The following is a 12252-nucleotide window of genomic DNA, read 5'->3' on the forward strand; positions in this document are numbered from 1 at the left end:
AGGTTTTCAGATTCATAAGTGTAGGCAGGACTCGCTGCTTTGCCCTGATGAAGCCCCAACAGGGCGAAACCAGGTCGGTAACTGTGAGTTTTTGCAGGCATTTATGATTGTATCTGAAATAAGATCTAAAAATTACGTACTGCTACATGGTGGCAGGTAAGGCGTACGTACGTGGCGGCTTTGGCCCTTGCAGGTGACCAGACTGGTCGACAGTTATAAGAAACGCCTTCTTGAGGTTGTTTCTGACAAAGGTGCAATTTTCTTTATTTTTATTTTTTAATTTTTTTGTATACTGAATCGAGGCTCGTGAAAGAGCTAACATTTATTTCACAAACAAATCAATCAGACAAACAAAATATACAAAAAGAGGGAGCGGAAGACAAGATGGGGAGAGAAGGGGAAGCACACAACCACAACATTTGAGAGCAGGGAGAAGTGTGGGAGGGAGAGGGCTTGGGGGCAGGAGGCGTGGGAAGGGGAGGGGGGGGGGGGTATAAAACACAAGGGGACCGAAATTAGCGGGGGTAGAAAAGATCAAGGTTTTGGATGGGGGAGGATAAGAGATGGTGGTGAACAGCTGTTTTAAAGATCTGGAGGGTGGAGTGAGATTGAAGAGAGTGAGGGAGTTTGTTCCAGAGGCGGGAGAAAAGAGGAATGAAGGAGTGAAGGTGAGCAAAAAGTCTTGATTTTGGCAGTTTAACCATAAGAGGGTTGCAGGCAGATCTTGTGCGACCTGTAGGAATATTTGGGGGACAGAGCCCAGAAAGGGCTGGGGGTCAAGGCCAGAGAGGAGTCGGTAGAAGACGGAAAGACCACCAACCTGCCTGCGGTGAGTGAGTGAAAGGCCCTTGGAGTTAGCTTCATCGCGGGAGATTCCAATGATTCTGAACGCTTTGGTTTCAACAGCGTGAAGACGGGCTAGGTGTGAGGCAGGAGCACCAGACCAGAGGGGAGAGCAGTATTCCATAGAGCTGCGGATGAAAGCCTTGTATGTGGTGAGGAGCTCAGGTGTGCCAAGGAAGGACTTCGCACGACGGAGGATGCCCAGTCGGCGACTGGCTTTGGAGGCCAGATTTGAAATGTGGTTTTCCCAGGAAAGATCATGGCAAATAGTGAGACCCAAAAGCTTGAGTGACAGAACTTCTTGGAGAGGATTATTCAGAAAGTGGATGGGAGGGTTTTCCAGTCGGTCTTTTCGGAGAGACATCGTAAGAGTGTGAGATTTATCAGGATTGAAAGACATGTTCCATTTGTTTGCCCAGTCTGTGATTTTGTCCAGGTCTGCAGAGAGTGAGGAGGCTGCAGACTGCCGATCTGAGGGATGAGGAATGGAGCGACAGAGAGTAGAGTCGTCAGCAAAGAGATAGAGAGGATTTTCAAGAGAGTCAGAGAGATCATTGATGAAGACCAGAAAAAGCACAGGGTCCAGAACACTACCTTGGGGAACTCCAGCCTGAACAGGAAGAGGAGATGAGAGAAACCCATTCAGGGCCACACGTTGACTACGACCAGAGAGGAAGTCCACCAGCCATGCGTGGAGATTTCCATGGATACCAAAGGAGGAGAGTTTGGTGAGCAGAGCAGGGTGCCAGACCGTATCGAAGGCATGTGAAATGTCAAGGGAGACAGCTCTAATTTCCTGTTTGGCGTTGAGGACCTCCATCCATTGTTGAGAAAGCAGAAGCAGCATGTCCAGAGTAGAGTGACCAGGTCTGAAACCAAATTGATGATCAGTGATCAAGCCATTGGAGAAGAGGAAAGATTTCATATCTGAAGCAATGATGGATTCCATGACTTTGCTGATAATTGGGAGAAGGCTGATTGGTCTGTAGTTGCTGGGATCTGTTTTTGCACCTTTTTTGTGCAAAGCGGTGATGTTGGCTGATTTCCAAGCAGATGGCAGATGACCTTGAGTCAAAGAGAGGGTGAAGAGAACAGAAAGAGGGAGTGAAAGAGCGGAAGAATATGATTTTAGAACCCGTGGGCTGATGCCGTCAGGACCAGTTGCAGAATCAGAGTCGAGGGTTGACAGAAACTTTTCCACCTTGTCAGGAGGAAAGGACACAGAGTCCAGGAGCAGCTGGGTACGACTGGGTACGGTGGGTACAGAGAGGGATGGGTTTGGGACACAAGATTTAGAGGCAAACACAGAGTTGAGGCATTCAGCTTTTTCACGTACGGAGTCAGCCGTTAAGCCTTTTGAGGTGAGGGAGGGGATGGAGGGGGAACAAACACCAGAAACAGATTTGACCAGATGCCACCAGGATTTGAAAGAGGGAGCCAGATCAGAGATTTCGGTCTTGAGAACGGTGAGATATTGTTTCCTGGCTCTCCTGATGGTGGACACACACTTGTTTCGGGCTTTGTGAAAGGAAATGAGATTTCCTTCCGTTGGATTTGCTTTCCAGGAGACGAAAGCAAGTTGTTTCAGGGCAACAGCCTCACCACAAGATTCCGTGTACCATGGACGGGAGGAAGGGTATGACAACTGAAGACGAGATGGGATAAATCTGTGCATGAGAGAGAGCAATTTACTTTGAAAGAATTCCCAGGATGAGTTGATGTCAGAGGCGATAGAGATGGGAGACCAGTCCAGATGATTGATGGCTGCTTGAAGACCGTGCCAGTTGGCCTGAGTGAAATGCCAGACTCGTCGACGCTGAGGAGGCTCTCTGAGAATGGTCAGAGAGATGTCCACTTTGACAAGCACATGATCAGATGAGCCGATTGGAGCAGAAGAAGAGCAGCAGACATTTTCAGGGAAGTTTGTCATAACCAAATCCAGAAGAGAAGATGCTCCGTTGACTGAGATCCGGGTCGGGAAATTGACAGATTGTGTCAGTCCCAGTGAGTCGCAGAAGTCCTTTGCTGAAGAGCCATGGCTGGTGAGAGAGGTACCCACACCCAGCCAACTGGCATGGTGACAATTGAAATCACCACATATGAGGAAGAGAGAGTTGGGATGGGTAGATAGAAGTTGGTCCATATTATCAGGCAGCGAGATGTAGATGGAGTCATCGCTGTTTGGTGGACGGTACAACACACATATGAACAAAAGGTGGGAGCGAAGGGGAAGCCGTAGCCAAAGGTATTCCTGGGGGTGAGGTGGAGAGAGGGCAGTGGAGGGCGAGTGAGGAAGAGAGTTTTTTATAAAGATAGCAACCCCACCTCCAGGACGAGGCTCAGGTCTATCATACCGGAGGAGGGAGTAACCTGGGAGAGATACCAAGGCATCAGAGACATCATGAAGGAGGAAAGTTTCTGTTAAGCAGATCACATCTGGTTTGTCAGAAGCAACCTGTATGGAGAGATCAGTCAAGTTTGAGCGAAGGCCCCGGATGTTTGAGGTCCATACCGTTAATGAAGAGGAAGGGGGAGCATCGGGTCCAGAACAGGGGGGGGGGGGGGAGGGGTAGGGTAAGATGTGGAAGAGGAGGAGGAGGAAGAGGTAGGGAGAGCTGTTGAAGATGTGTCAGAGATTTCAGAGATTTCAGAATTGCTTGGAGAAAGGGAAGAATGGGGTGGACAAAAGGTTTGATGGAGATTGGGTGAGGCACAGTGAGGTGTTATTTGAGGAGGGGGAAGAGCGAGGCAGAAGGTTGGGGGAGATGAAGGTGAAAGTTGGAAGGGGGAAGAAGCAGGGAGGATGCTTTGAGGAGGAGGGGTGAGAGGGGAGTCTAGGAGGGGAGGAGCGAGGGAGAGTCTCTGAGGGGAGGGGTGTGGGGGGAGTTTAGGAGGGAGGGGAGGGAAGGGGCAAGGGGGGAGATTTGAAAGGGATGGGTGATGGGGAGGATTTGGAGGGGAGGGGTGAGATTGGATTTTGAAAAGTGTACGATTCATGGGAAACGAACATTTTTTGCAAAATGAGTTTGAGACCTTCGAGTCAAAAATACGTTTGAGGACACTGAAGGAGGGGTGGAGTTCTGGATAGTTTAGAGAATGTAGAAAGGAGGAACTGTAAGAGATGGGATTATATATATTTTTTGGAATGAATAGATTTGGTGAGCAAGACGAAGGCATCCTTTTGTAGGAAAAGAAGAAAAGGGTGTTATAATATATGAGAGAAAATAGTTGTTCAGGGGAGAGATTATAAATTTCTAACCACGTGATCGCGTGATCGCGAACGAAGAACGAACGAACAAATAAGAACAACAAATAAACGAATAAGACCTGGGAAGGAAATATTTTTTTGGGGTTTTTTTTTTTTTTTTTGAGTAGACATATTAAACAAGGAGGTATGGGGTGAACGACTGGGACGAAACAGAGAACGAAAATAATTGCAGCGCATTCGACGAATCGCTGAGAGAAAAACAAAACCACAAGGTCGGAGACGGTACGGTAGCCTAAGCCTACTAGTACTAGGCCGCAGAATACTCGATACGCATTAACCGACGATTGTGTATACATGTACGAAAAATTAGCACCGAAAACTTTCCAAAAGATACGCTATAGGTACATACACCGAAAGATAGATACAGTCTCGACAAAAACACAATTGAGAAAGATCACTTAGCTTCGAAAGCGTGAGCGCATGGAACAGCTTCGAAAAGACGGGACCACGCCGTGATCTCGCGAGATCTCATTTTTCAATGAATGAAAGTCAGGGTGTACTTACTTTTTGTACTTAATACCACCTATTGTACTTAATACCACCTATTAGAGCCAAGGGTGTACTTACTTTTTCCACATGCGAAATTTGCATTTATGTTTATTTAAATTATACAATGGACTACAAAATGTAAATGTTTCATGATATTTGTTATATTATATCACCTTTATCTTTCAATATTGTTGAAATGCAGATCAAATAGCTGTATGTTGAAATATGTTGAAAAAGTCAAAACTTTACATGGGGTGTACTTACTTTTTCACGTGACTGTAAGACCACACGCCACGTACAATACATAACAAACGTGTTATTTTCGTGATTCAGTCCCCTGTTTGTGTTTGAGGTCTGGTGTGTGGGATCCCAAATTAGGAGTTTTAGTTAATATCGCGTCCCTGTCCCGTCTTTTTATTTAATAAACTCTTGTTTTATTTTCCCCTTCCATTCAAAAGCTTGTGTCCGTGTCGAGTTAATTTCCTTGCAGGATCGAAGCTGCCGTCGGCGCACTCCAGGTTAGCTTTTACCGCAGCTCCCACTTTCCTTCTTCCTCCCGCGTCCATAGTTGAGTCCGTGTTTGGCCGTTGCCTCAATTAAAGCCGTTTTCAGTCCATCCGCGTCGCGTGCCTCTGGTATTAACCGGAGGCTTCGCACGACAATATATTATTTTGCATATTCCCAAGAAATACTGTAAGTAGTTCATTTGCTTTACTATTACAATGAAGCCTGTCCATTTTTTGTTACCTCTGTCACTGAAAGTGGACGGAGGTTATGTTTTGACCCATGTCTGTTTATCTTGGTGAGCAGAACATCTCAAAAAGTTGTGAACAGATTCAGCCAAAACTTGTTGGACAGGTTGGGTGTTTGACGAGGACGAATTGATTCGATTTTTGGTGAAGATCAGGATCCGGATACGAAAATAGATATATTTTTATTTGTGACTTCACCATTAAGTGATAGCGTCAAAAACGATACATAACAGGATATTTCAAAAAGTTATGAACGAGTTATGACAACTTGGTGGACGAGATGGTTGGGTGACAAGAACAAGCCGATTCGATTTTGGTTCAGGTCTGAATCCAGATCTGACCTATCAGTGGATACAAAACGTAAACTGCTCAGCCTGGCGGAGGTATGCTCTCTAACAAGTGCCGCTCTAGTTTCAATAGCGATACTCAGAAAGGTGAAAACTTACAATAAATTAATTGTCGTTTCCAACAGGTTACCATGTTTTTAAATGATGGTTGTCGAGGATTAATGGGCGAGACCTGCCCTTTACTAAAATTTTGGAACTTCACAAATTGAAACATCACCAATCAATTTAATAATGCTTTAAATTACTATCACATTGATATCTTCATATAACTTGCTGTTAGAAATATGAAGATTTATTAAACGAATTCCCATTTAGCACACCAAAGCCGACCATTGCTGGAGGTTCCGGTGAAATGGAAGTTTCGTCTCTATTCCTGGCTCAGAACTTGGATTTTGATTTTATCTGGACTTGCAAAAATTTGTATTACAGTGTACAAGAAGGTATAAATAAATGAATGACGTGTTTATCTAACCATTTATTCGGGGGGAAATTATTACAGAAGTGTACCAAGCTGTTTTACTTGCAATTTTCAAAGTGCCCTCCCTCGTGATCGATGCACAATTGCAGCCGAGCACGCACAGGGTGGCACACACGCTTGCAGAGTTCGATATCAATTTCCTCAAACTTTGCAGTGATTTGAGTCTTCAATTCCTGAATGGTACGAGGCTTTTCACGATAAACAAGGTCTTTCATGAGCCCCCAAAGAAAGAAATCTGGAGGTGTAAGGTCTGGGGAGCATGCCGGCCACTCGATTGGACCGCGGTGGCCAATCCATTTTCCGGGAAAGTTTTCATCAAGCCGAAAGCTGATAAAGATAAACATGTCATTCATTTATTTCTACCTTATTGTACACTGTAATACAAATGTCAAACAAACAATCAACTGACAGAAATATAAACAGAAATCGGGCGCTACTTTTGACTCACCCTGTATATGATTAAATTACTTTAATGGATACAATAAGATATAATCCATATTTATAAATGTTTGTGTGTGTGAATCGAATGATTGCTGACCATGCTTTTCTGGAATCTACAATATCAAGATTACACCTAGCTATGTTTCACAGGTGGGGATAAACTACAAAAACATCCTCGTATTCAGGCTGCTTCATTATGTTTCTCTTCTCCTTGTTTGAATCCCATGTTAACTTTTCTGTTATCCTCTTGTGTCCTTGTGTTTCATGCGGCACTCAAAGCAACTTAACCTAATTAACACAGCAGTGAAACAATTTAATAATGATCAAAAAGAAGAAAAGCAAGGAACGAATCAAAAGGTGTTCATGGTAAAACTGAAAGCACTATACAGAGAGCCAATTGAAAACCAAGGTAAACAGCAAGAAATCTTCCCTTGAAAGCTTTTCTTTTTTAATTGGTTCGGTGGATTTTTGATGGAAGTTCCTTTTAATCAAAAACATTTCAGTAATCCTCCCAAGTTTTGGCTGAGGGCATTAAAAGTCAAACATAATATGCGAAATGGGATCACATGTAGGCCAGAGCAGACACAGCAGACTGCAGAGCCACCCCTTTCTGAAGGTCATTAATGAGCCAGCTGGATTTTTTTTTTTCCCCCCAACAATCCAGAAGTGTCATGGTAATTTTTCTATAAATAGCTCAGCTTGCAGAAGCTTGGAATCCAAATTCGCTATCCCGCTGCATTCTGCCAGATTCTAATCTGTAACCTTTGTGATTTCAGTCTCCTCGTTACTCGGACACCACCTCACCCACGTGATGCAGTATTTTATGTTAATCGGTTAATTTCCCCCGAATGCTATAACTGAACCATGGTTTCGCCCAAATTGAAATACCATGTGTGATGTCCACCTCGCAGGTGGGGAGACGAAGGATGAATCAACGACATGTGGGAAAGACAACAGTCCAGAGCCAGCTGTCCAGGAATATTTGGTTAATCTCAAAGACATTGTATGCTATCTCACTCTGTTGGAAGGAATTCGCCCTGAAGACAAACTCGAATGTAAGAAAAATCACACGATCTTCATTCGCATTGGAAAAACACACATCGCATTGTTATTTATTCCAAGTCTAACAAAAACAAACAAAGTTTGGTTAAACTGTACTTCATTGCATGTATATATATATATCAAGTGTCTCCAGCCTAACAGAGTATAAAATAAATAAATACTGCTCCAACAAAAGATGACAACGTTTGGAAAAAAACAATTGTGTTTGTAAATGTCAGTTGGTGAATTTTTCTTTTCGCTATTGACATACTTGTCATCTCTCGTATTTTATGAAAAGCCAATGATGTTTTAATCACTAAAACAGTGCTGCATGCCGGATATATGCAAAAATTATGTGTACGCATAAAACTGTGATGAACATGGCTTGGGAGGTGCGGAGATGATTTAATTGCACAGTTTTCCGACTTAATGTTCGAATAAGTCATCTCGTAAGTACTATAATTAGCGCTGTCAGGATCGATCATTTAAACAGTTCCTCCTCTTACTTCCATCCATCTGGACTTTCCTCTATTTTCCAGTGTGTGCTTTCATTTCTTTTCATTCCCTTTAATTATGAGGCCATGTGCTCGGTGTCATGCTCGTGCGTAAAGGCGAGACCCCTGGTGTTTGGCGTCATGATGCCTGGAACTCAGCCCGCAGGAGGTCACATGGCGGAGTGAATGGCCAATCAATGGGCCTTGGTGACGTCACGTGAGAGGGTGGTAAAACTCAGTGCGTGCGTGTCATATGAGCTCGAGCTGCAGCAGTCAGGGCAGCATCATAGCAGCGACCAGTGGAAAATCTGCGCAATGTAAAATATGACCCTTTTCTTTGGCCCTCAACCCCTTTCTTCTTCAAGTTTTAAAACACCTCCCCCCCCCCCCCCCACCCACTCACCCAACCCCAACTCCTCAACCCCCCCCCCCTTTCCCAACTCTGTCTCTTTTCTGCTCCTCAAACTCCAACTCTCTGTCCTCCACTCCTCCTTTCCTCTTCAAGTCCTCAACCATCTTCACTTTCAACCCCAGGTCCGCAGCTTTCACTTTCTTCAAGTCCCTAACCCTAGGTCCTCAACCCCCCTTTTCCCAACTCTGACCCTTTTTTGCCTCCCTACTCTCCCCCCCCCCCACACCCCCAACCCATCTCTCTGTCCTCCACTCCTCCTTTCTCTTAATGTCCTCAACCGCCTTCTCCCCTTTCCCTATGTAAAGTCCGCATAATAGTCACTAACTGTTAAGACTGCTAGGGTTTTACCAGTGAAGTAAATCAACGGAAAGGCAATAACACATTGACAGAATTGGCACAAGTCTGTGGTTATATCATTTTGTACTTCTGGTGGGAATGCAAACCAACGACTCTGAGCCTATACACCACCACTATGCGCAACCAAAATGCACATAACTCGAAATTGCGTAAATATTGATATTTGTAGATCTCCACATGCAATGTCTGGACTTACAGTAAGTGAGGAATCATTCATCATATGTGCTGCTGTTACAATGTTTTCCAGTGCCCGACGACAAGGCCACTTCAGTAACAGTCAGTAATCAATGATGTTAGTCGTGATGACAACGAAAATGAAACGCGAACAGTAATCAATGTGGATGCAAGTACTGTCTTGGAAAGTCGTTCCTCCAATTCTGTCAATCGAACTTTTTGGAACAAAAAAGGAATGTGCATGAGATTAATTTTACTCGAAAACTTACACTAACTTGGAAACATGAAAATGTATATTTGAGATTCATTTAACTCTCTCATTCTGCTGTACGTTCTCTACAGTCATGTTTCTCCTTTATGACACGGACAAGAATGGCCTGCTGGACAGCTCGGTGAGTTTATACCCACAAAGACACCGTGGTATTATGTTGACTAGTACCATAGTTGCCAACGTGTGATATAACTGTCATGGTTGTTGATGAAAATGTGATTGCTTTAGATGTGGAAGTGTCGGTTTCAGGTATGAATGAATGAATGAATGATCGTTTGTCCATTTTCCCCCGCTAGAGCGAGGGTTAGCCTTGCAGGCCCCATGACAATCATGGTCCCCTTTTTGAAGCAATGTTTTATGGCCGGATGCTCTTCCTGACGGAAACCCTGTTAGTCGCCTCTTGCGACACACAGGGAATTACCAGTGAACTGGTACTCAATTTGCCGGCCTCAGAAGGATGACAGACTGAGTCAACCCCCATGGTGTTAATTCAGTGATCGACCAGGATTCGAACCCAAGATCCTAGGATCCCAAGCCGGCACCCTAACCGCTAAGCCAACACCAGGTTTCAGGTATAATTTTTCTGATTAAAAAAGGTTTTTTACAAGGTCAAGGTTCATGGAAGAGCTAGAACACTGAATGGATAAGAATGCAACAGAACAAAAAGCAACAGTAGAGAGAGGGGGAAACACCAATAGCAGGATTGAAGGAGGGAGACTTGCCGAATAATGAGCGGTAGGGAAGGATGTATGAGGTGGACAAAATGGATGCAGAAGCAAATTGTCAGGAAGGAAACACTGGAGTTTATTTTTTGTATACAAAGCTGAGGCTCGTATAAGAGCTAACACATATAACATATAATTGAGGGAGCAGGAGACAACAGGGGGGAGAGAGAGGGAAGTATAACAACAGTAGAGAACAGGGACATCAGGAGATCTGTGGAAGGGAGAGGGCTGGGACGTGGTACACGGGATAAACAAGATGGATACTGCAAGGACTTTCAGGAAAGAAAACGGAATTTGACGAGGTGGGTTTGGGGTGGATGAATGGATGTAGAAAAATAGATCAAGGTTTTGGATGGGGGAAGATATGAGATGGTGCTGAACAGCTGTTTTAAAGACCTGGAGGAAAAAAGAGGAATGAAAGAGTGAAGGTGAGCAGAGAGTTTTGATTTTTGCGGTTTCACCAGAAGAGTGTTGCTGGCAGATCTTGTGCGTCCTGCAGGAATATTTGGGGTGCAGAGCACAGACAGAGCAGGGGGAGCAATATGGGAGAGGAGTCGGTAGAAGACAGAAAGACTGCCAACCTGCCTGCAGTGAGCGAGTGAAAGACCCTCAGAATCAGCTTCATCACAGGAGATTCCAATGATTCTGAAAGCTTTGGTTTCAACAGCGTGAAGCCGGGTTCGATGTGAGGCAGGAGCACCAGCCCAGAGGGGAGGGCAGCAATCCATCAAGCTGCAGATGAAAGCTTTGTATGTGGTTTGGAGCTCAGGTATGCCAAGGAAGGCTTTGGAGGTCAGCTTGGAAATGTGGTTTTCCCAGGAAAGACCATGGTAGATATTGAGACCAAAAATCTTGAGTGCCAGAACTTCTTCGACAGGATTGTTGAGAAAGTAGATGGAATGGTTTTATAGACAGTCTTTCCGGAGAGACGAAGTGGGAGTGTGAGATATGTCAGGATTGAAAGACAGGTTCCAAGTGATTGACCAGCTTGTGATTTTTTCCAGGTCTGCAGAGAGTGAAGAGGCTGCTGCCTACCGATATGAGGAATGAGATATGGTACGGCAGAGGGTGAGTCATCTGCAAAAAGATAAAGAGGATTTTGCAGAGAGTTGGAGAGATCATTGCTGAAGATTAGAAAAAGCACAGGGCCCAGGGAACTGCCTTGAGGAACTCCAGCCTGGACAGGAAGAGGAGATAAGAGAATTCCATTGAGAGCCACACATTGACTACGACAGGAGAGGAAGTCCGCAAGCCATGCATGGAGGAAACCATGGATAGCATAAGAGGAGTATTTTATGAGCAGTGCTGGGTGCCAGAGCATTACAAAGGCACGAGATATGTCAATGGAGACAGCTCTGATTTCCTGCCTGGTGTTGAGGACCTCCATCCATTGTTGAGACAGCAGGAGTAGCATATCCAGGGAAGAGTGACCTGGTCTGAATCCAAATTGATGATCTGAGGTCAAGCCGTTGGAGAAGAGGAAGGATTTAATGTCCGAAGCGATGATGGATTCCATGCCCTTGCTGAAGATTGAGAGCAGGCTGATTGGTTGGTAGTTGAAAGGATCTGCTTTTGCACCTTTTTGTGTAAAGCGGTAATGTTGGCTGATTTCAAGCTGATGGCAGATACCTTCAGGAAATGAGAGTGTGAAGAGAACAGAGAGAGGGTGAGATAGAACAGCAGAGCAGGTTTCTAGGACACATGGGTTCATGCCGTCTGGTCCGTTTGCAGAATCAGAGTTGTGGTTTGACAACCACCTTACCACCATGTCCGGAGAGAAGAACACAGTCCAAGAGCAGCTGGGTGTGACTGGGTAAGAGGGGAGGGGGGTTACAGTGAGCAAGGGGTTGAGCACACAAATTTTGGAAGCAAACACAGAATTGAGGCATTGAGCCTTCTCACGAGTCTTGTCAGCTCTGGTGCCATTTAAAGAGAGGGGATGAATGCGGAGCACACACCGAGATAAACTTAAAATGGCCCCATCAGGTTTTAGATGAGAGAGAGACAAATTTGAGAGTTCAAGCTTGAGGTTGATCAGGTGTTGTTTTCTGGCTCTCCTGAGAGTGGACACATACTTGTTGCGTATTTTGCAGATAGGCTGAGATTTCATTCGGTCGGGTTTGCCATCCAGAAAGAGAAGGCAAGTTGTTTCAGAGCAAC

General features: G+C 44.8%; 1 protein-coding gene across 4 annotated transcripts in view; it reads left to right on the forward strand.

The window, feature by feature from the left end:
• Positions 1 to 12252, forward strand: part of LOC137431840 (diacylglycerol kinase beta) — a 199824-nt gene that overhangs the window by 32953 nt on the left and 154619 nt on the right. For all 4 annotated transcript variants that reach the window (XM_078782564.1, XM_078782565.1, XM_078782563.1 and 1 more), the window contains exons 2-3: positions 7530 to 7673; positions 9439 to 9488. In XM_078782564.1, coding sequence (XP_078638690.1) covers positions 7530 to 7673; positions 9439 to 9488 — 194 coding nt within the window. The remainder of the gene's footprint in view (positions 1 to 7529; positions 7674 to 9438; positions 9489 to 12252) is intronic.

Source organism: Myxine glutinosa, chromosome 7 (genome assembly GCF_964187855.1).
Source record: "Myxine glutinosa chromosome 7, kmMyxGlut1.1, whole genome shotgun sequence".
Taxonomy (NCBI): Eukaryota; Metazoa; Chordata; class Myxini; order Myxiniformes; family Myxinidae; genus Myxine; species Myxine glutinosa.